The sequence below is a fragment of the Triticum aestivum genome, chromosome 5A, assembly GCF_018294505.1.
Source record: "Triticum aestivum cultivar Chinese Spring chromosome 5A, IWGSC CS RefSeq v2.1, whole genome shotgun sequence".
In the NCBI taxonomy this organism is placed as follows: Eukaryota; Viridiplantae; Streptophyta; class Magnoliopsida; order Poales; family Poaceae; genus Triticum; species Triticum aestivum.
In genome coordinates, this window is record NC_057806.1 from 633,578,226 (window position 1) to 633,600,551 (window position 22,326).

The following is a 22,326-nucleotide window of genomic DNA, read 5'->3' on the forward strand; positions in this document are numbered from 1 at the left end:
AGTCTAAAAGGTTCAAGCAATAATAATCCCAACGATGAAATGTTCTGCCCCTGTGTTTCCAATTAACATATTTCTTCTTTCTATTCTCAAGGGTCTCATTAATATTGTCACCTTCAACGGAAGTTGCACTGGAAGATTCAACTCAAAGGAATACTTCAATGCGAAAAATGTTTCCTTAATGATAGAGCTATCTTTTTTTGTCGAAATGGTCCAGTGATAGTTTTTTTGCAAGAAATTTGGGTGTAAACAATGTCTGGAAACAGCTGAAACATTTTTCTAAACAGGAAACCAATTACTTTGGGAAAGATATTTCCCTTTTTAATTCTCTTAATGGTCCCAACGCAAGAATTTTTTTCAACTCAAAGGGACAATTCCATGAGGAAACTAATTTTTTAACATGGTTCCCTAGTTATATTTTCTTGCATTACATTCAATTTTTTAATAAGGCTTAAATCTGCAAAACAAGTTTGCAAAGAAGCTCAAATATTTATATTATTATTTCCATGTATTTTTTTCTGTATGTTTTTTCTTATACTGATTCTTTGTTGCACTTCTTCTTTTACTACTGTTTGTCAAGTTTATTGGAACTGTTCTTCCTTGGACAAAGAAACAGCTCTCTTTGTTGGAAAATAAGTTTGCAAAATAAGTTGTCATTATTTTTCTCTTTTATTGGAACTGTTCTTCCTTTTGACAAAGAAACAGCAGAAGCAACAGAGATAAACAGTAGAAGAAACGAAACAGAGAAACAAACACGCGCGAAACAGAGAAAGAAGGCGTCCGCGAAACAGTACGAATGGTTTTCAAAACGCGCGCCCAACAAAGAAACAGAGAAACACGGCCCAAACAGCCCACTATCGAACCCCCCTGTGCGAACGCCCGACACTTTGACGCAGAATGCGTCGTATAGGAGTTCCCTAGGCGAGGGTGTCAATGAGGCGAACACAAGAGCGGCGTGGGGCGCAGTGAATGTTGGCCCAAAATTCAAGAGGGTGAGTAAAAGAGGTTAACCAAATTTCAGTGGAGCCAATGTGGTTTGTTGCTTTGTGAATTGTACAAAGGCCCCAGAGGAGACAAGCATGACCTACCGTCTCGCAGAGAGTGAGACATAGCTCTAGCGCAAGGCAACTGATTCGGCGGGTACGTAGAATAGAGGGCAAATCACCCATGCAGGGACTATGTGTCATACAGTCCAATAGCGTTGGCTCACTTACTCCGGTCACTAACTGGCATACAAGTTGTTTTCTTCTCACTCGACCTTGCTCGAAAAACTTTGGCCAATGCTTGTTCATGGACTTTTAAAAACATAAATGATAAATTAGGAAAATATGGTGAGGCTCCAGAAACTTTGGCCAATGTTTATGATAAATTAGGAAAATATGTGAATTTTTTAAAAAATTCAAAAAGTGCTAGTGAATTAAAAACATAAAAACATGTTCACCAACTAAAAAATATTTCCAAATTTCAATACTTGTTCATGGACTTTTAAAATATTTTCCAATTTAATTTTTAATTGATCATTAACTAATGTTCAAGGAATTATTTCTCCTTGAATTTAAAAGTTATTCGTGAAATTTATTTTTTTTAAACATATTCATGCATTGGTAAAAAAGTCAAGTACTTTACAGGTATTCATGAATTTTAAAACTGCTTGCAATTTCTTTAGATGAACCATAAAAATGGTTCATAACTTTTGTAAAATTATTCGATTCTTTTTCAAAAACAAGACTAAAATGTTTACAGGAAATTTATTTATTTGTGATTTTTTAAAAAAATTAAAATATAAGAAACCACAAAAAATGGAAAAAATGGAAAGGAAAAAATAAAACCAAAAAACCAGCAAAAATTGAAAGAAGTTACAAAAAAAACCAGGAATATGAAATATATGGGAAGCAGAAAGAATGTCGTGCATTAGAAAATGAGCAGAAAAAGACGACCTACCCATGTCGTTGGACAGGTGTGTGATTTGTACCATTAGCCTACGGGGGCAATATAGAGTGTGTGAGAATCGGTTGGTTGTACTATTCTGCAGTGGCTGGGCTTCTAGATTTTGGACATGGACTTCAGTGCATGGAAACCAACTTTGGGAAAGGCATGGGGTCCAATATTTTTGGTGCCACTATGGACGCCGCTGTCAAAGTGGCGGCCGCTGATCTATATCGCTCTTTTTATGTGTTTCGTCGTTTTTTTATAACCTTCTCCCTGCTTTATTACGTTGCAATCAAAGTTACAGCATTCATCGAGAGAGGGATGGACACACTAGAGGGTTGATCAAGGAAGTTGTTTCAAGAGGACCCGTAACCAAATTCTATAGTTAATGAGCAACATTATTACCTTCCCTAGCTAGGACAGTGCACAAAAGAAACAACGGGGAAATCACACTTCAAATGGTAGCAATCATCAAAAATTGCAGTAGAGTGTTGAGTGTTCTAATAGTGGTTCATGTTGGTTGTTGTTGCTACCCAGGAAGTGGCGGTGCAAAACTGAAAGTAGATTAAATTGATAACATCCGTACGATCTAGTAGCAGAGTGTTCTTGTAATTTTTTTTTTTGTGAATTTGACTTCAAAATTCAAAATATTTACAAGGAATGAGAACAATTAGTTTTCCGTTAGTGTTTGAGTGTATGTTCTTACTATAATTTTAACTTATGAATTGTTAGAACTTTTCTTCAGTTCGTGATTTTTATCTCTAGTAGCCAATGACCCAATGTGCATGCGTACGGTGGTACTTAAGCCGTGCCCGCACATATTAATGGATGGTATGGTGGAGTGGTACCATCACGTTAAGACAGTGCCATAGAGTGGCATATGCCAGGTCAGTGCACGCACGTACGATGAAAGCACGTGCAAGAAATTCTCATGTGCATCTGAATCACCATGTCCGAGCCAGTACGGCAGCCCACGGCGTGGCGCCGCTGATTCCTCCGCCGCCGTATCCGTCACCGAGCACGCCGAATGGGATGCTACTGCTCGCATATTCTCTCAGAGGGATATCTCCGGCTCTTTCGCCGCCGCCAGCTCTTCCACCGCCGCCGATCAGGCTGAGGCTACCCACTTTGCCTCCGACCCGGCCAAGCTGACCCGTGCCGTCGGGAACATGCCGGCTCCATGATTGTCCACAGACCAAGATGTGACTGCGGCCAAGCGGCTCCGTGCCACGCGGTATGTCCCCTATGCCCCCCACGCCCACGAACAGGTTCTCCTCATCCGCTGCGCTCATTTCTCCTGCAGCAGCGGCCGAAAGCGAGGCCTTCGCCTCACCCGGTCTTGTCCGCCGCCATGGCATGCACCGCAAGCGCGAGGCAGAGCAAGGGGAGGGATGTGACAGTGCTAGAGTGCTTCTTGGTATTGTGGAGCTCTAGATCCTACTCGCTCTCTCGTGTTGTTCTGTGCGTGAGAACATATGCTTCTGCTGATGCACTTGTGGTCTTTAAATAGTCGGTGGAGGAGAACACACGACGAACGGAAAGGGAGGGGTAGGTTGGGAGGGTGTAAATGTGGCGAGTGTTAGTGCTGTAGTGAATGCTTTTGCTTACAATCAGGTCTAAATTTTGCAAGAGCGGAGGTAGGAGAGGTAGACGAACAGATCCGTTACTCGTGTTTACTTATTTTTTGGGGCGATGCTTTTTTTTCCCTATCAAATGAAGACTGGGCTTCTGTGTGGGCGGCTCAAAGCACAACTTTGACAAAGTGCCAAGTCATTTTATGCCAATTTTGTATTGTCAAGAGCAAGCCCACGCATATGCTGTTTACTTAGAAGAGTTTTTCTTAGCTGTTCAACTGCATCACCTTTCCTTTTTACTGCATACACATAGGCTGGTCACTGGCGAGCTGAGATATGCAGGCAAGAGCAGTGGCGGAGCCAGAACTTTTGTGGAGCCTGGGCAAGTTTAAGTCTAAACGTATAATTTAGAAATCAAGTCGGGTATTCGAATACACAACATGTAATATACCACGAAGCTTCGGATTCACAAATCCGCTCTAACAATGAAGTGAAAACATGACCATAATAGTCACACAAAATTTCATTTAAAGTGAGCTAATATTCAATATCCGCTTCATAGACCAAATAAAGTTGGTACATGACAACAAAAGATACATAGCCAACCATGCATAGATACCAACTCGCCATGTTGCCAACAAAAGTAAAGCTATATATACATACATATGTCACTACATGTGACCGTGCAATTTCTTCCAGCACGGTCAAAAGCATCTCTCACTTGTTCATTTTTTGCCAACAGAAAGACATACAATCAGCCTAGAAGAACTGCAATACAAAAAATGAATTTTTAATTAAATAAGTTTAGTTGTGAGATGAGAAGTCGAAAGCTTGCAAGAATAGAGATGGTTGGAAGGAACATACCGACAGTGCACTAAAGAAAATTACGAGGCAAATGCCCTTTCCGAGACCGCATTGCAGTAAATGTTGGAATAATATCCTTATCATCAACTGACTTGAATAACTCCCGCTCGGTGTAACATATCATCAAGTCATTGAACCATTCATTATTGATCTTGCTACGCAGTTTAGTCTTGATAATCTTCATTGCTGAAAAAGCTCTCTCAACAGATGCCGTTGACACCGGCAATATCAAAGCCAACTCAATAAGTTTGTATACCAATGGAAATACCAAATGTTTCTCAGTTTCAACCATCTTCATGGCCAAACTTTGAACACCATCACAAGTAGAAAAAGAAGCATGCCTTTTCACTTGACTTATATAAGTGAGAAGCCGCTCTCTTATTGTTCCACGGTCATCATTGGAAAAGTCATCATGATAAATTTCAGCAAGATGTGCAAGCTTGTCAACATTAAACTTTGAGAAAGAATTATTGGGGTCAAGACATGAGAAGCAATCAAGCACACCATTAGCTCCTTCACTAAAGCGGTGGTCCATCTCCACGCATATTTTGTCAATAGCAACATAAAAAATCTCTGCACGGTAATGGTGAAGATTAGTGATAGTCCTCCCTGCTCTCCTTGAGTGACCACGAACTGGTATTGCTTCATCCATGTTTGGCACTGGAATACTATTAGCAGCACAAAATTCTTGAACATCACAAAATAAATCATCCCAACCACTCTCTCTTAATGTTGCCAGCCGAGCTTTGACATCATCCACTAATTCCATGGCAAGCACAATATTAAGATCTTTTCTTTGCAAGACTTTTGAGACCTCATTTGTGATGCCAAACAACTTCAACATAAGCTTTAGAATGAAAGCAAATTTAAAGCTCTCCATTTTTTTATCAAACCTGCTGCTTGAGATGGCCCACGTCCATGTTCATCAACCGTACTAACTACATGTAACACAGAGGACCACATTTGATTCAAACGAAGCAAAGTAGTATGATGGGAACCCCATCTAGTGTCACCTGGCCTAGCAAGAGTAGATGATTGGTGCAAGCCCCTTCCTGTAGATATCTCACCACTCTTAAGTCTATCCAGAATATCTTGGTGTTGTGCCTCTGTCAATGCATCCCTTCTCTTGCAAGGTGTAGTTGTTGTGGTCACAATTAACGAGGTGTACTCAAAGAAATCATGAATAGATGAGCAACTACTAGCAACAGAGACAACCACCAACTGCAAACGATGAGCATAGAAATGAACATAGAAAGCAAAAGGGTTTTCATCTATGATCTTTTTCTGCAAACCATTAAACTCGCCTCTCATATTTGAAGCACCATCATATCCTTGCCCTCGTATCCTTGAAATAGATAACTTATAATGATCAAGAATACCATAAAGAGCATTCTTTAGTGACTCGGATGTAGTATCTTTGACATGGTGAAGAGCAATAAATCGTTCCACAACCTTTCCTTTGTCATTCAAAAACCTATATAAAAAAGAAGGTTAGTGCACAACATAGAGAATAAATGACAAACAAATAACGAAAGAAAGTGAAATTACTAACCTCAACATCACCGCCATTTGCTCTTTCACAGATATATCACGTGATTCATCAATAAGCACAGAGAATTGTTTATCACCAAGCTCTGCCATGATCCTATGCACAAAGAACCGATCGGTAACTTAATTAACCAAAAATCTCCTCATCTCTGAAATTTAATGATCAAGTTTGAAGTTAGTTGCTAAACAAGCTACAACAAGTTCATAGTACAGAATTCTTTGTATTCAGTTTGAAGGTAAGAAAAATTTGCATGAATACCAGTCTGCAAGTTGCCGTCTTCTTACATACTTTGATTTTGTAGTTCGAATAGCCAACAAACAAATACAATTTCTCTCTAGTAATGAATTCATGATCATCCCCAATGATTTCCCCCTAAATTTAAGCCCTAACCCCTAAGTCCGACCTTGAAATCTCAGACCATGTATAATCAGTATCTCGATCCATACTTCACATCAATCCTACTTCCCAGACCAACTATTCAGACTTCAAAGATGAGAGATCCTTGGACCTAAATTTGATGGAGATTTCTTACCGAAGGAAGCCGAGTCAAAGCCAAAGCCAGATGAGAGGAAGGAGAGGTTGAGGAACGACTGGAAGCATAGATTGCGTGGTAGCCTGGTGTCGCTCGCCGCCGGTGCCGGAGCCGTCTAGGGTTCAGCCGCCGCCGCCGCCCTCTGTCGCCCAGTCCCTGCGCTAGTCGTGCGTGACAAACGAAGAGACATGAGAGAGAGAGAGAGAGAGAGAGAGAGAGAGAGAGAGAGAGAGTTGGAGCGACCGAAGGAAGCCAGCGCCCCTTTGTTTCTTTGTTTCAGCGGCCTGGGCTGATTGCATGTAGGCATGTAGCCACATACTAATCCATTTGTTGATTATTGGGTTGTGAACCTGAGAGAAACGAAGGCCTAGTACTTTTTTTGCCCGGGTAAATTAAGTTACCGATCAGTTTAGCCCTTTATTTAATCTGTCTATCGCTGCTGCTAGGAAAAAGCGAGCCCGGGCAGGTGCCCAGGGTCGCTGGGCGGTGGCTCCGCCACTGGGCAAGAGAGAAAATTGGGGATGGACATGGAATTGTGTCCCCGCAACTGGGTACTAGGAAATTGTTGGTAATGTTGATTGTTAGATCAAGTGACAAAGTTTGGAGTGAACATCAGAGAAAACCATGGTACAACTTAGGCAATGAAGTTGGGACTACTTGAGGAAAACCCTCCTTTCCAAGAAAAATATGTTTGGACTATTTTAAACGTTACTCACTCGTTTTCCCACATAACTTAAATTCACTACAAGAAATATGTCAACTTATGACCTTCTGTCAGTGACCCTCGAAGAATTGGTCATACATTTATGACCATTTTAGACCAATTGGTCAAAAGCTGTGCAGGGGGCTTCAAACCCTAAACCATTGCGACCATTTTGGTCAAAAAGGTCGCAATTTCCTTACACGAAATGGTCACAAAGCAAACAGTGCTAATCCGCTGCCTTATTTCTAGTTGTTAATGACCAATATAGATGGTCATAGCCTTGTAGATTGTGGTGGGTTGCGATGACTAGGCGCCATCTCATCAGTTTCTGCCTATGTGTCATGTCCATGTGGCAGTTTTTGCCCTAGGTTGTGAAGCAACCTATATTTCTATCATTCCCAAAATTCTCAAAAAAATCTCATAAATTCTTTGGGTCATATCTTCATCAAATATGTAAAAATCCTTCCTTGCCTAGTTCAAAACTAATTCAACAATATTCATTTTCCTATTATGTTCACAACAACACTTTATGAAGGAAGTGCTATTATATATTCTTGATTGCCCTAGGAATTTTTGGGCACTCTTTCCTATCCAAATCATTATCGCATGACAAAATTCAGCTCCATTTGCCTAGCAAATCTTCCTCGGCAAATTTCCAAAGTTTTTGTCCACCTAGAAGCATTGTGAAGGAAGTACCTTTTTTATATCTCTAAATGACATGAAATTTATAAAGTTTCTTCATATGCCCAAATTATCACCCTCCTCCAAATTGCAGCTCAGTCAAATCATTTATGTGAGCCCAGGTTCAATTTATATTTTATGGCCAAATTGGCACGTTGCAAAGCAAGTGTTATATAGACCCCTCCTATTACCCTCAAACTTTTTGGGCACTCTTCTATACCCAAATAATTGCCACATGATAATATTCAGCTCAATTTTCCTAGTAAATCTTTCTCGGGAAATTTCCAAAGTTTCTACCTCGAGAGAAGCTTTGTGAAGTAAGTACTAGCTAGGCTTACCCAAACGATCTGAAAATTGACCAGCGCATGACCATACCTAAGTAACTTATCTACACCAATTTTGAGCTCATTTCATTCATCCAATCTCTCTCACTAGTTTTCCCAAGTTTCTGTCCATAGAAGAGCATTGTGAAGGAAGTACTACTTTGGCATGTCCAAATGGTATCAATTTTCTACAATGCTTTCCTATGCCCAAATAACCATCCTCCACAAAATTTCAGATCAATCCATTTATTATTTTGAGCCCAGCTTCAACATTCATATTTTTGTCCAGCGTGGTACTTTGCAAAGCAAGTACCACCTAGGATCCTCCTTTTGAGCTAAAAATTTGTGAAGACATTCTCCTTACTAGATTATCATCCTCAGCCAAAACTCACGCCCATTGGCCATGTGTATTTTCCGTACCGCTAATCAAACACTTGACTGCTAATTCATGTTTGAGCATCGATCGGTCTTCTCGTGAGAGTCTTATGTTGTAATTTTCTTCCTAGCACCAACCTGGGGAGTGCCCAACCCACTAGACATGCATAAGCCTCCCAGAACACATGGCAACATTACGGTCACGCAGTGACCACGCGACGGGCATGCGAGTTTACGCGCTCTAGAGTTGGGGCCCTCGGCCACCGCCCAAACCTCGACGTATCGCCACCAAACCATGTATTTATGATTAAATAGGTCCTTATGTAACTATAAATGATTTTTGGAAAAAATAAATAGCAAACTATGAGGCAGCTGCAGTTCAAATTTGCCCCGCTTCCAACTGAATCGGCAGAAATTTGTCTTTTTCACGAGAGGTGGATCAAAAAAATTTACACCCAACCATTTTGTCAATTGTGCATTAAATATGGCCTAGTATTTTATAAAAATGATTTGGTCCAATTTTGCAACAATTATTTGGTAGTTCCTTCACAAAAAAACCTCCTTTCGGGCACTCGAAAAATGGAAAATGGTTTTTTCGTCCAACGAAAATGAAAACTTCCTTAGGCAACATTGTTTGCCATTTCAATATGCACCCTTGTGCACAATATGAGATCATTTGAACAAAGTATGCCATGAATGTGGCCATAAGATTGATCATTTGGCTTGAAAGTCATTGATCTCCACACATGATAGCTTGTTTCTGAGAACACTTTTTTAAAATAATTGCCATATTACAAGTTTGTTATTTTTCCTAGGAACTTGGCCACATATGATGAAACAATGCGAAGGTTTCCCAAATTTTTGATTTTTTTTGAATTTTTTATGCCCGTTTCAAAATGCGGTCAAAACGGCGGGAATGACCATTCCTAGCTAGTGGTTGAATCTTGGAATTTTGTTGGTGTTTCTCTGATTAAATAGATACTTATGTACCTAGAAATGATTTTTGGAAAAAATAAATAGCAAACTATGAGGCAGCTGCAGTTCAAATTTGACCCGCTTCCAACTGAATCGTCGGAAATTTGTCTTTTTCACAAGAGGTGGATCAAAACTTCTGACACCCAACCATTTGGTCAATTGTGCATTAAATATGTCCTAGTATTTTACAAAATTGACTTGGTACAATTTTGCAACTAATATATGGTAGGCCCTTCACAAAAAAAATCTCTTTTCGGGCACTCGAAAAATGGAAAATGAATTTTTCGTCCAAAGAAAATGAAAACTTCATTAAGCAACATTGTTTGTCATTCCAATATGCACCCTTGTGCACAATATGAGATCATTTGAACAAACTATGCCATGTATGTGGCCATAAGATTGAGCATTTGGGTTGAAAGCCATTCATCTTCACACTTGATAGCTCGTTTCTGAGAACACTTTTTTAAATATTCGCTGTATTACAAGTTTATAATTTTTTATGGTAACTTGGTCACATATAATGACGCAATGCGAAGGTTTTCCAATTTTTTGAATTTTTTTGAATTTTTTATGTCCGTTTCAAAATGCGGTTAAAACGGCGGGAATGTCCGTTCCTAGCTAGTGGTTGAATCTTGGAATTTTTTTGGTATTTCTCTGATTAAATAGATACTTATGTACCTAGAAATGATTTTTGGAAAAAATAAAGAGCAAACTACGAGGTAGCTACAGTTCAAATTTGACCCGCTTCCAACTAAATCGGCGGAAATTTGTCTTTTTCACCAGAGGTGGATCAAAACTTCTAACACCCAACAATTTGGTAAATTGTGCTTTAAATATGTCCTAGTATTTTAGAAAATTTATTTAGTATAATTTTGCAACAATTATTTGGTAGGCCCTTCACAAAAATACTCATTTTGGGCACTCGAATAATGATTTAAAATAGCTACAAAGATTAAAAATTGCATGCAAACTGGCTATCATCCATAAAATATGGTCTAAATTGATAGAAAATTTTAGTTGTGCCATTTTGCAAAATATTTTTGATAGCTGCTTCACAAAACTCTCCTAGTTTTAGTACTTAGAAACTATTCTAAATCATAATTTTTCTGAGCCAATCAGAGCTCTTCACACGGATCACCCCACTTAACCGATCTGGACCGTCCACATCCGACGGATCCAACGTCTCTCAGGTCCTTTCTCAACCCAACCCAACCCAAACCCTAGCAGCCCCCCTTTCCTCACTCGATCCAGATCTCGCTCCCCTCGTCTCCCACATCGCCGCCGCCACCCACCCCGATCCCATCCCTCCCCTCGTCTCTCCTTGCTGTCTCACCCGATGGAGAGAGAGCGAACGAGAGCTCGCCTCCTCCCTTCCAGATCACCGCCGCCGCCTCCCTCCGACGGAGCTCACCGCCGTCCATGGCCTTCCCCACGCCCTCCTTCTCTCGCCCCTCCTCTTCCCTCACCAGAAGGGAGAGAAGAACCCGAGGGAGGGAGATCCAACGCGATCCAGCCTCGGTCCACACTTGGGAACCAATGCTGAATACGTCTGAATGGAGAACGCCCGCCCTCGCCTCGCTCCTCCGGCCCGCCCACCAACCTACCCGGGCCCCGATCCGCGCGGAGGGGGGGGGGAGGAAATGGCGGTGGTCCTCGCGTGGCTCAACGCCAGGGTCGTCGATCCCCTGCTGCAGCTCATCCAGAGGTGAGGCCCCAGCCGCCCGGCTATAGTTTCTGTTTCGTCCGGCCGCGCCGGCATCTGGTCGCCGGTTTCATCGCTTCTGCTTTGGTGGTTGGCCGGTGCAGGGGCGCGGAGCCAAAGCAGCTGGCCTTCTCCGCCGCGCTCGGCGTCACCATCGGGGTCTTCCCCATCTGCGGTACGTGTGTGGTTGCTGCTGAATCCCCTACCCCTACCTCTCGTCGACCAAAATTTATCTGCGGTTAGCCTAGTCTAGATTCGATTGCTCCATACGCATGGCGTGTCGGCGCAGCAATACAGTAAATAGGATCCGATGTGTGCGTGTGCGGCCATAGTTGAGGAGAGCACGGCTCAGTTCCTGGGAAACACACGGCTGCACGCCACCATGCTGCCATAAGCCCTTCATTTACATCTCCAGGAGTCCAGGACTCCTTCCCAAGTGATGGTCCACATCTACAGATGTAGATGCCTGTTAGGATGCGGAGTAGAGTATTCTCAGAGCCTAACTGCTCCACTAGCCAGCCCACTGTTGGTACCAGATTGATAGCAGCAGTATCATACAGTATATGGAATAGGATTCAGCATATATGTTAAAATAGAACATGTCCGTACGACGCAAGCTCAAGATACTACTACTACTAGTGACAGTATAGCTGTATAGTAGTGTGGATCAGGGTATGTTTTCGCAATTCTGCTGTTGACAGTATTTTATTTTCATTCATCAAAAAGGAGCGGTGCTGCCGGCTGCTATGCTAGTGTGCAGTGCACATGCTGGAGATGCAGATGCATTGGGGGTGTCTGTGTGAAGAATATTCCCAGCGATCGGTCGACAACGCAACCTGACATGCGTGAAAACTTACTTGAACAACACGCCCTTCTGTCGTTTATGTAAGATTCCACCGTGATTGGCTCTTAGAATATCTTGCATCGGCCGGTGAAGTTACACATAAATAAATACTCTAGGACATGATTTGAACTTGTAAAGGCGTACGGAGAGCACCGAACTGTCATTTATATACCACGCGACGTTCCTGTTCAAAAAGTAGGACGGTAGCTTCAGGTTTGAAATGTTCCTGTTCAATTCTGACGGTGGAATTAGTCTTTGGATGCGTTGTTTTCTAGTCAGTTTGTTTTGTATATCACTGAATTATGTGAATTGCCGAAGATTTAACCATCACTTTGTTTTCCAGATCGGCTACCCTACTCGATAAGTATTCTGCTCGAGTCGGCAATCAGAAACTGCGACGAGTTCCAGGTCACGGGGAAGGACGTTGAGAAGATCCTAGACTGGGAGAACAGTGCCACCAAGCAAGTCGAAATCCCGTTCAAGCTAGCCCGTGTCCTCCTCAAGGTATCGATCCTGATTCCTGCCATCGTCTCCACTTGTTTTGTTCCAAGTTGTCCAGTTGCCGTGGAAAGAATATATGTGAGTTGGAAAGATTCGAGTCAATAGCTTTTGATGGCAGGAATATTGGAAATGGAGGTCCCCTTTCCTATCCTTTCAAGAAAGTGTAGTTCCCCAATAACCATGTCTTATTCCCATTATGTATGTGATGTATGATTGCTGCTGTCACCTGGATTTTTAAAGATAGATATCGTGCGCCAGTAGGTGATAGGTTTCTGTATAAGATTAGCTGCATCGTCATCACATATTCTTCTTCTATTTGCAATTATAAAAGTCAACACTTCTATTTTAATCTGGCAAGCGGTACTGTAAGCTGGATACATTGCTTATTTTATTCTGATACGTTTCTGCTAGGATCTTATCTTCAATTTATTCACTTAATCATTTGTCTCTTTATAGGATTTCATTGGTGTCCCAGCAGTTGTTGATCTTGCTTGTATGAGGGATGCTATGAGCAAACTTGGGAGTGACCCGAACAAAATTAATCCTCTGGTGAGTTCATAGACCAGTGGTCACATTTACTATCTCCTTGTCTTAATAGCTTCTTGGGAATATATTTGACATTCAAACCTTTGTTCTTTTTCTTGGTGTTTACAGTTGCTGATGAGTAGAGGCTGGTCAAATCCTCGATGTCCTACATTGCCTGCTATCTTATTCAGTTTTTTTCTTCCCTGTATCTGTCAAGCTTAGTCATGTTTACACACAACTTCAGTAAATGGCATTGTATATGTTTTTCTCAGTAAATGCAATAAGCACAAGCTATTCAGATTACTTAACTGAATTTGTTATATGCTGCAGTTTTAACTGAATTAGAGCACCTAAACTGTTAACTGAACATGTGCGCATAATATGTTAACTGAATTTCTGCAGTAAACATGTTATCTGAAATTCTGTAATGATATTAACTGATGTGAGTTTGTGCACTTGATGTTTTATACTTGGAAGACAAATGAACTTGTTTTGGTTATACCTCTCCCTGTTAATTATGGGTGATTTCCTTCTTTCAAATTATATATGTTCTGTTTTGAGCTATCCCTCTGCCTGGTAATAAAAGTATGTGCATTGGTTGATATTTAGTATTCGTATGTCTAGTTCATGATGATGGTCACTTGCGGCAGAGGCACCGATATTTTTGTGTCTAGATATTCGTCGCCGATAACTAAGCACACAATGCTTGTATATACCGAGTTTTTACTGCCTAGTAGTGAGCACACCTAGCCCCAGTCACCTACTTCAATCAAAGAAACTAAGAATGTTCATAGTAATTTGAAAAGTATCTCATGCTTGATGCTTATACACTTGCATACACATCCCTCCTCCTATTCCTCCTCTCGTCTCCCACAATCTGATTTGTGTGTGCATTTATTTTTGCAGGTTCATGAAGAGGCCAATCTGGTGTTGTGAAAGAAGGGGGCTGTCCATGGAGAAGATCCCGCGGCGAGCTCCTCAGGGTAGGTTATCCCACAAATCTCCTCAATTGGGATGTGAAGAAGCAGAACTTCTGTTTGTTCGGGAGCTGCTTTATTATATCAAATGCACCAGATACTTACGATTTCTCTTATGATCTTGTGGCTGGGCTAGAGAAAAAACAGAGTTGCATATGATTTCTAGGTACTACTAGTCTAAAATGTTGGCCTATCTAGTGTACTGTAGGAACCTGTTGTAATCCCTTCATATATACTGCATGCTCACTTTGGATAGAATTGGAGTGAGATAGAATTGGAGTGAGCAGATCACTATAGGACTAAGGAAAAATCAAAAAGTATGTGTAGGAAAATATCATCGTTCTTGCTCACTTTGCAAAAATGACGAGTACTAGAAATTGCCCCCTTTCACTAATATTTGCTGTTTGCTGATGGTTATACATCTTTTGCTTGATCTATTATGATTCATGCACACAGGTTGGCTATAAATAGCCCTGGTTATAGATATTTTTATTATTTTATACATTAATGTATGCTGTTATTATTTGTATGTGTGATGCTTTCAGCCTGTTTTACTGTTTCCTCCTCGATTGATCTATTCATGTAATGTTCTGTTCTTGTAGGAAGGCAAGTTGTCGCACCTGGAGAACTTGCCCATCAAAGGGAGCAATGAAGACATTGTTAGGACAGTACCAAATGTGCTCCTACGTGTTGAACAATGTTATGTAGTAGTGAGATAAGGCAAATTATGTAGACATTGTTAGGACAGTACCAGATGTGCTCCTACGTGTTGAACAATTCCCGTGTAATGAAATTTTGTATTCCCTGTGTACATGTTGCTTTAATGCCAGATTGTGAAAATTACTCAATTGCCATGATAGTACCGGGCCTGAATAGGCCATGACCCAGAAACAAACGTGCTACAAACGTGGTCTGGAGTGAAAAGGCCATGGCCCAAACAAAGGCAACGGCCCAAAGATAAAAAGGCTATAATGTTGGGCTAGGCCCATGAAATTGACCAAAAATTGACACGAAAAATATATAGAAAGGCCGAATTGTTGGGCTAGGCCCATGTAGAAAATCGAATTGGACCGGGCTGAATCTTGTGCCACGTCAGATTGCCACGCTGGATGCCTACGTGGCCTGGGGAGGTTGCTAGTGACCAAAACACCACAGTAGACGTAATTTGGTCATAAACGTCTTTGACCATTCCAAAAGAAAGGTCGCTATAGTCAGTTTACGACTGCCAGCTTTTGACCTTCTATTTTTGGTCACAAAAAGGTCATAAATGGAAATTTGTGACCTTTCAGTGACCAATAGTGGTGGTCACAAGTTGACATATTTCTTGTAGTGATTATACAAATATTGTAGGGCCAATGCTCACCTTGACTCCAATGTTTCGTAACAAAAGAACCCCTATAAGGTTCATCTTGGCCCCACTATCTCTTTAGAAAGAAAAACAAAAGTGACCTGAAGCTCCACAACTGATTAGAGCTTAAACAATTCATAACTTCACTAGTGGAGAAAAGACAACATTGTGAAGCACTTTCACATTAATATTGGCCAACATATACCAACAAGTTCTTTAAAACCTCATTAGAGCATCTCTAGCAGATCCTGTAAATCATGGTACCGTAAATTTCGTTTACGGGATAATATAAAACTATTTTGCGGTACCATGGAAGGCACAACAGAGCAGATCCTTCAAGCATGCTGCATAACTTGAACATAGAAGATACACATAGTTCCCGCCACCAAAGTTCGCCGGAAGTTCATCGCACAAACTTAAAACATACTAGATTAAACCAAATCTAAACTAGTAATCCTTCTTCTTCTTTTTGACCGGACTACCCATCCTGCTTCTTGACATGGAGATGGAACTCCATCGCGGAGTTGGAGACAACGAAGGCAAGGTTGAACTCCTCCTTGGCTGCCTTGAGAAGCGTGGCGGCGCCTTTTTCTCCAGCCACGATCACCTCCTTCACCTCGGTGAGCTCGTGCTCCGCCTCACGGAAGCACTTGGTGGTCGGCCAAAAGATGTCGTGGAGGAGAAATCCCTCCACTCCCTCCGGCCGCCACTGGGAGAGGTCGTCATGCTCCCTCGCCTGCAGGCACCGCCATTCCTCCACTGTGGGGCGGATGGCAGAGCTCCCGGCCTCGTCGTCGTGGTCGGCTCGCTTGTGCGGCTGCGAGCCGCCCCCCCCCCCTCGCCCACCACGCCCGCGTCCCTCGCTCGACATTGAGGCGGTCGAAGAGTTACTGTGCATGCGGAAAACACCGGCCGGGGGAGAGAGAGAGAGAGACATTGCGGCATAGGAGGGTTAGGGATTTACCAGATAGGAACCCTAAAACGCACCAGATCCGGTAAAAGCATCTTAGTAGACCCCGTATAAGCTTGCGGGCCTTAAAATCCCTGCCGATTTACAGGATACGTGAAAAGTTCGTCCCGAGCAGATCCTGTTAAAATAGCTCGTCTCGTAAAAATATACAGGCATGTAAACCCTTTTTTTACGCCTTGTTTGTTGGTGAGGAGTTCCTATAGCGATGGCGGGTTTCGAGGCTTGCTTGATGACATGTGAATTGAAGGGGATAACAAGGAAGAGTCCAGCAGCACCTTAGGGAGCTCAGGGAACATATGTATGAGTTAGGCGCTAACCGAAAGAGAGGGGGTCGGGGCACGGCGTCGGTAGATCGAACTCGGGGAAGGCGAAAAGGGCACTGACGATGTAGAGGTTCCTGCATTAATTCCTTCTAGGAGGACGACGGACAAGGCTAGGAAAATCTCCGTGACACGACCACTAATCCCGAAGAGGTCACTCACTGCGCAAACAATGACCTACGGTGGTGATTCCGCAAACTGGGGGCCGCGTGCTTCCTTGATGTCCAGGACGGGGGAATCGACTAGATCTTGAGGGAAAATGAGATCATGATGATGCAGGTACACTGCATGGCCCCTCAGGTGGATTCTGGCAGGCTTCTGTGGTGACCAGGGGCGGGGTTGTCCCTGCATCCCTTCCCGCATGGCACCACGGAGGAAGGCAACGCAGGCCGAGGCTCGAGTAGGCGGGACCTCGCGAGGTTGGGAGTTGTCCCCGGGCGTTTCCCTTCACCGAGAGGTCCACCAAAGTGAGACTGAGCGGCTAGGCAAGGTGGCGCGTCGAGGTGTTCCCGGCGGCCACGCAGCCTGCTGAAGGAGATGCCGACCGCGACAAGGGAAGGTGTGAGATTGAGGATTTGAGAAAAAAAGATTTGATTTTTTATTTAGACTGACATGTGGCTCCCATGTGTCATAACACCCAACTTGCCAGTCAATCTGAAAGAGTTTGACTATGGTGCCACATGAATGCTCACAAGTGGGCTATCCCTTACATAACAGGATTTAATTTCGGGGAAATCAAGGCATCGCCAATGCATAGCCTTAGGGTGATGCACCGTAGTCAATATTTTAAATAGCAGATAGCGGGCTGATAGTGGAGTGGGTTACGCATAGCGGAATGCGGATATCAGGCGATATTGCGGGTGCTATGTCCATAGCGGATTTCTAAAAGCACTAGATTATTGTATATATTTCTATAGCATTAACAAAAGGTAATGCCATTTAATTACAGCAATAGCAGTCCCTATTGCGGTAGTGCTGTTGCGGATGCAATAGCGAGCCCTATCTTCGCTATTTAAAACTATGCCTGCAGGCCATGTAGGATCAGATATCAGGAGAAATATGTTGGACTAATGTAGCGGGATCCTTTGCAGGGCGGATGTTTGGAGAGAAAAAGTGTGGTCCGATGCAAAAAGCTGAAAAAGTTGAAGTGAAAAGTAGAGATGCATGAAATACATGTGTAGGGGAGTCTCTATTTTCTATTCCTTGATAAGGCACATTAATGGTAGCTTGCATTAGGTAGAAAAATATCAATGTAGATGTCTCAAACTATTTTTTTCTCATGAGGCATATGTATTCATATGCCATCACAGTTTACGACTTCAGTGACTAACTCGAATTCGTAGGTATTTGCAAATATTAAAGCAAAAGTGCTAGTTTTTTGACTGTCAATCAAAAGTGATAATTCTGTGACACATACCTGTAAAGTAGTAGTTTTTTTGCTAAATACTCAAACCGGAAGGACTTCAGGCAATAATTACCAAGTGATCTTACTAGTCGTTGCAGACTTATTACTTTCACACAAGTGACTTGGAGCATCTACAGCCGCAATCTGCAAATCCAGGCGAGCACTGATCGACACTTCTTAAATCTTATTGTCCACATCTGTGTATCTTATTTCTGGTACCCTATGTCCATACTAAAGCATGCAACGTAGAACTAAACAACGTAGATCTTCAAACAAACATAGAATTGGGTATAGAAATGTACATCCCGATCACAAAAAGATCACCAATGGATCTCCAAAAAAATGCCAAATTTCACATAATTCACATAAACGACGGAGAAGTTTAAATTGGATTACTAAAAACTTGAAATAAAAATTGGAGACGGCGGAGCTTCACCACTTCCTCACCGGTCCTTTGCCCTTCCGGTCACCGGCGCAGCTATAGGCGTCGGCGGCTGGTGGAGGATCGTCCAAGTTGTCGAACGAGGAGCCTTGGTCATCGTAGTCGTCGGAGGTCTCGGAGAGGATGATAAACCCTTTCAACCGCCAGACGGACCTGTCATCCTGCTGGTTGAGCTTCACGAGCCGAGCCGCCTTCGCTACCTCACGCTTGGACTGCTCAATGCAATCCGGAACGCCTTGGCGTTCTTCCGGCGGAGCCGCCACGTGTTGCTACCTCTTGAGCACTTGCGTTGGTTTTCCCTTTAAGAGGAAAGGGTGATGCAGCAAAGTAGCGTAAGTATTTCCCTCAGTTTTTAAGAACCAAGGTATCGATCCAGTAGGAGGCCACGCACGAGTCCCTCGCACCTACACAAACAAATAAATCCTCGCAACCAACACGATAAGGGGTTGTCAATCCCTACACGGTCACTTACGAGAGTGAGATCTGATAGATATGATAAGATAATATTTTTGGTATTTTTATGATAAGGAGAAATAAAAGATACAAAGTAAAATAAAAGGCAAAGGAAATAACTAAGTATTGGAAGATTTAATATGATGGAAGATAGACCCGGGGGCCATAGATTGCACTAGTGGCTTCTCTCAAGAGTATAAGTATTCACGATGGGTAAACAAATTACTGTTGAGCAATTGACAGAATTGAGCATAGTTATGAGAATATCTAGATATGATCATGTATATATGCATCACGTCCGAGACAAGTAGACCGACTCCTACCTGCATCTACTACTATTACTCCACACATCGACCGCTATCCAGTATGCATCTAGAGTATTAAGTTCAAGAGAATAGAGTAACGCTTTAAGCAAGATGACATGATGTAGAGGGATAAACTCATGCAATATGATGAAAACCCCATCTTGTTATCCTCGATGGCAACAATACAATACGTGCCTTGCTGCCCCTACTATCACTGGGAAAGGACACCGCAAGATTGAACCCAAAGCTAAGCACTTCTCCCATTGCAAGAAATATCAATCTAGTAGGCCAAACCAAACTGATAATTCGAAGAGACTTGCAAAGATAACCAATCATACATAAAAGAATTCAGAGAAAATTCAAATATTGTTCATAGATAAGCTTGATCATAAACCCACAATTCATCGGTCTCAACAAACACACCGCAAAAGAAGATTACATCAAATAGATCTCCACAAGAGAGGGGGAGAACTTTGTATTGAGATCCAAAAAGAGAGAAGAAGCCATCTAGCTAATAACTATGGACCCGTAGGTCTGAAGTAAACTACTCACACTTCATCGGAGGGGCTATGGTGTTGATGTAGAAGCCCTCCGTGATCGATGCCCCCTCCGGCGAAGCTCCGGAACAGGCCCCAAGATGGGATCTCGTGGATACAGAAAGTTACGGTGGTGGAATTAGGGTTTTGGCTCTGTATCTGGTAGTTTGGGAGTACGTAGGTATATATAGCAGGAATGAGTACGTCGGTGGAGCAATAGGAAGCCCATGAGGGTGGAGGGCGCGCTTGGGGGGGGGGGGGGGGGTAGGCGCGCACCCCTACCTCGTGGCCTCCTGGTTGATGTCTTGACGTAGGGTCCAAGTCCTCTGGATCTTGTTCGTTCCGAAAATCACGTTCCCGAAGGTTTCATTCCGTTTGGACTCCATTTGATATTCTTTTTCTGCAAAACCCTAAAATAGGCAAAAAAACAACAATTCTGGGTGGGCCTCCGGTTAATAGGTTAGTCCCAAAAATAATATAAAAATGTATAATAAAGCCCAATAATGTGCAAAGCAAAATATAATATAGCATGGAACAATAAAAAATTATAGATACATTGGAGACGTATCAAGCATCCCCAAGCTTAATTCCTGCTCGTCCTCGAGTAGGTAAATGATAAAAACAGAATTTTTGATGTGGAATGCTACTTGGCATAATTTCAATGTAATAATTGTCGTATGAATATTCAGATCCGAAAGATTCAAGAAAAAAGTTCAATATTGACATAGAAATAATAATACTTCAAGCATACTAACTAAGCAATTATGTCTCTTCAAAATAACATGGCCAAAGAAAGTTATCCCTACAAAATCATATAGTCTGGCTATGCTCTATCTTCACCACACAAAGTATTTAAATCATGCACAACCCAGATGACAAGCCAAGCAATTGTTTCATACTTTTGGTGTTCTCAAACTTTTTCAATCTTCAAGCAATACATGAGCGTGAGCCTAGAATGGTGGTTGTGGAGGAGACAAAAGGGGGAAGATAGTCTCACATCAACTAGGCGTATCAACGGGCTATGGAGATGCAGACTAAGGCATAGCCTAGTGGTGGGAAGGGGCTGATGCCTTCCCACTCATCCAGGTTCATGACTTGGTACTTGCAATTTGGGTTTGTTGCACCAATTATACTGCAGGGGGTTCCCTTACAGTCTTTCTATCAAAAAAATGGGCTATGAAGATGCCCATCAATAGATATCAATGTGAGTGAGTAGGGATTGCCATGCAACAGATGCACTAGAGTTATAAGTATATGAAAGCTCAACAAAAGGAACTAAGTGGGTGTGCATCCAACTCGCTTGCTCACGAAGACCTAGGGCATTTTGAGAAAGCCCATCATTGGAATATAGAAGCCAAGTTCTATAATGAAAAATTCCCACTAGTATATGAAAGTGATAACATAGGAGACTCTCTATTATGAAGATCATGGTGCTACTTTGAAGCACAAGTGTGGTAAAAGGATAGTAGCATTGTTCCTTCTCTCTTTTTGTCTCATTTTTTTTATTTTGGCCTTTTCCCCTTTTTTTATGGCCTCTTTTTTTATTTGGGCTTCTTTGGCCTCTCTTTTTTTCGTCCGGAGTCTCATCCCGACTTGTGGGGGAATCATAGTCTCCATCATCCTTTTCTCACTTGGGAAAATGCTCTAAAAATGATGATCATCACACTTTTATTTACTTACAACTCAACAATTACAACTCAATACTTAGAACAAAATATGACTATATGTGAATGCCTCCGGCGCTGTACCGGGATATGCAATGAATCAAGAGTGACATGTATGAAAGAATTATGAACAGTGGCTTTGCCACAAATACAATGTCAACTACATGATCATACAAAGCAATATGACAATGATGGAGCGTGTCATAGTAAACGGAATGGTGGAAAGTTGCATGGCAATATATCTCGGAATGGCTATGGAAATGCCATGATAGGTAGGTATGGTGGTTGTTTTGAGGAAGGTATATGGTGGGTGTATGATACCGGCGAAAGGTGCGCGATATTAGAGAGGCTAGCAATGGTGGAAGGAAGAAAAGTGCATATGATCCATGGACTCAACCTTAGTCATAAAGAACTCATATACTTATTGCAAAAATCTACAAGTTATCAAAGCAAAGTATTACGCGCATGCTCCTAGGGGGATAGATTGGTAGGAAAAGACCATCGCTCGTCCCCGACCGCCACTCATAAGGAAGACAATCAATAAATAAATCATGCTCCGACTTCATCACATAACGGTTCACCATACGTGCATGCTACGGGAATCACAAACTTTAACACAAGTATTTCTCAAATTCACAACTATTCAACTAGCATGACTCTAATATCACCATCTCCATATGTCAAAACAATTATCAAGTATCAAACTTCTCATAGTAATCAACACACTCATAAGAAAATTTTATTATTAATCTTGAATGCCTAACATAGTTAAAGCAAATTGCCATGCTGTTTTGTAGGACTCTCAAAATAATCTAAGTGAAGAACGAGAGAA

The 22,326-nt window shown here is 42.1% G+C and overlaps 1 protein-coding gene and 1 pseudogene across 2 annotated transcripts; one reads left to right on the forward strand and one right to left on the reverse strand.

The window, feature by feature from the left end:
* Positions 1-4,374: 4,374 nt before the first annotated feature.
* LOC123108074 (zinc finger MYM-type protein 1-like) lies at positions 4,375-5,948 on the reverse strand (annotated as a pseudogene).
* Positions 5,949-10,744: 4,796 nt separating this feature from the next.
* LOC123105494 (aconitate hydratase, cytoplasmic) lies at positions 10,745-14,899 on the forward strand. Of its 2 annotated transcripts, none has more exons than XM_044527575.1 (6): positions 10,745-11,207; positions 11,309-11,379; positions 12,392-12,552; positions 13,006-13,098; positions 13,981-14,057; positions 14,654-14,899. In XM_044527575.1, exons 1-5 carry the CDS (start codon positions 11,056-11,058, stop codon positions 14,008-14,010), a joined length of 507 nt encoding a protein of 168 aa, XP_044383510.1. In that variant the 5' UTR covers positions 10,745-11,055; the 3' UTR covers positions 14,011-14,057; positions 14,654-14,899. The 2 variants fall into 2 exon arrangements, 1 of the variants encoding a protein (XP_044383510.1); XR_006450879.1 differs by having other exon boundaries at positions 10,749-11,207; positions 13,204-14,057.
* The last annotated feature ends 7,427 nt before the right edge of the window (positions 14,900-22,326 follow it).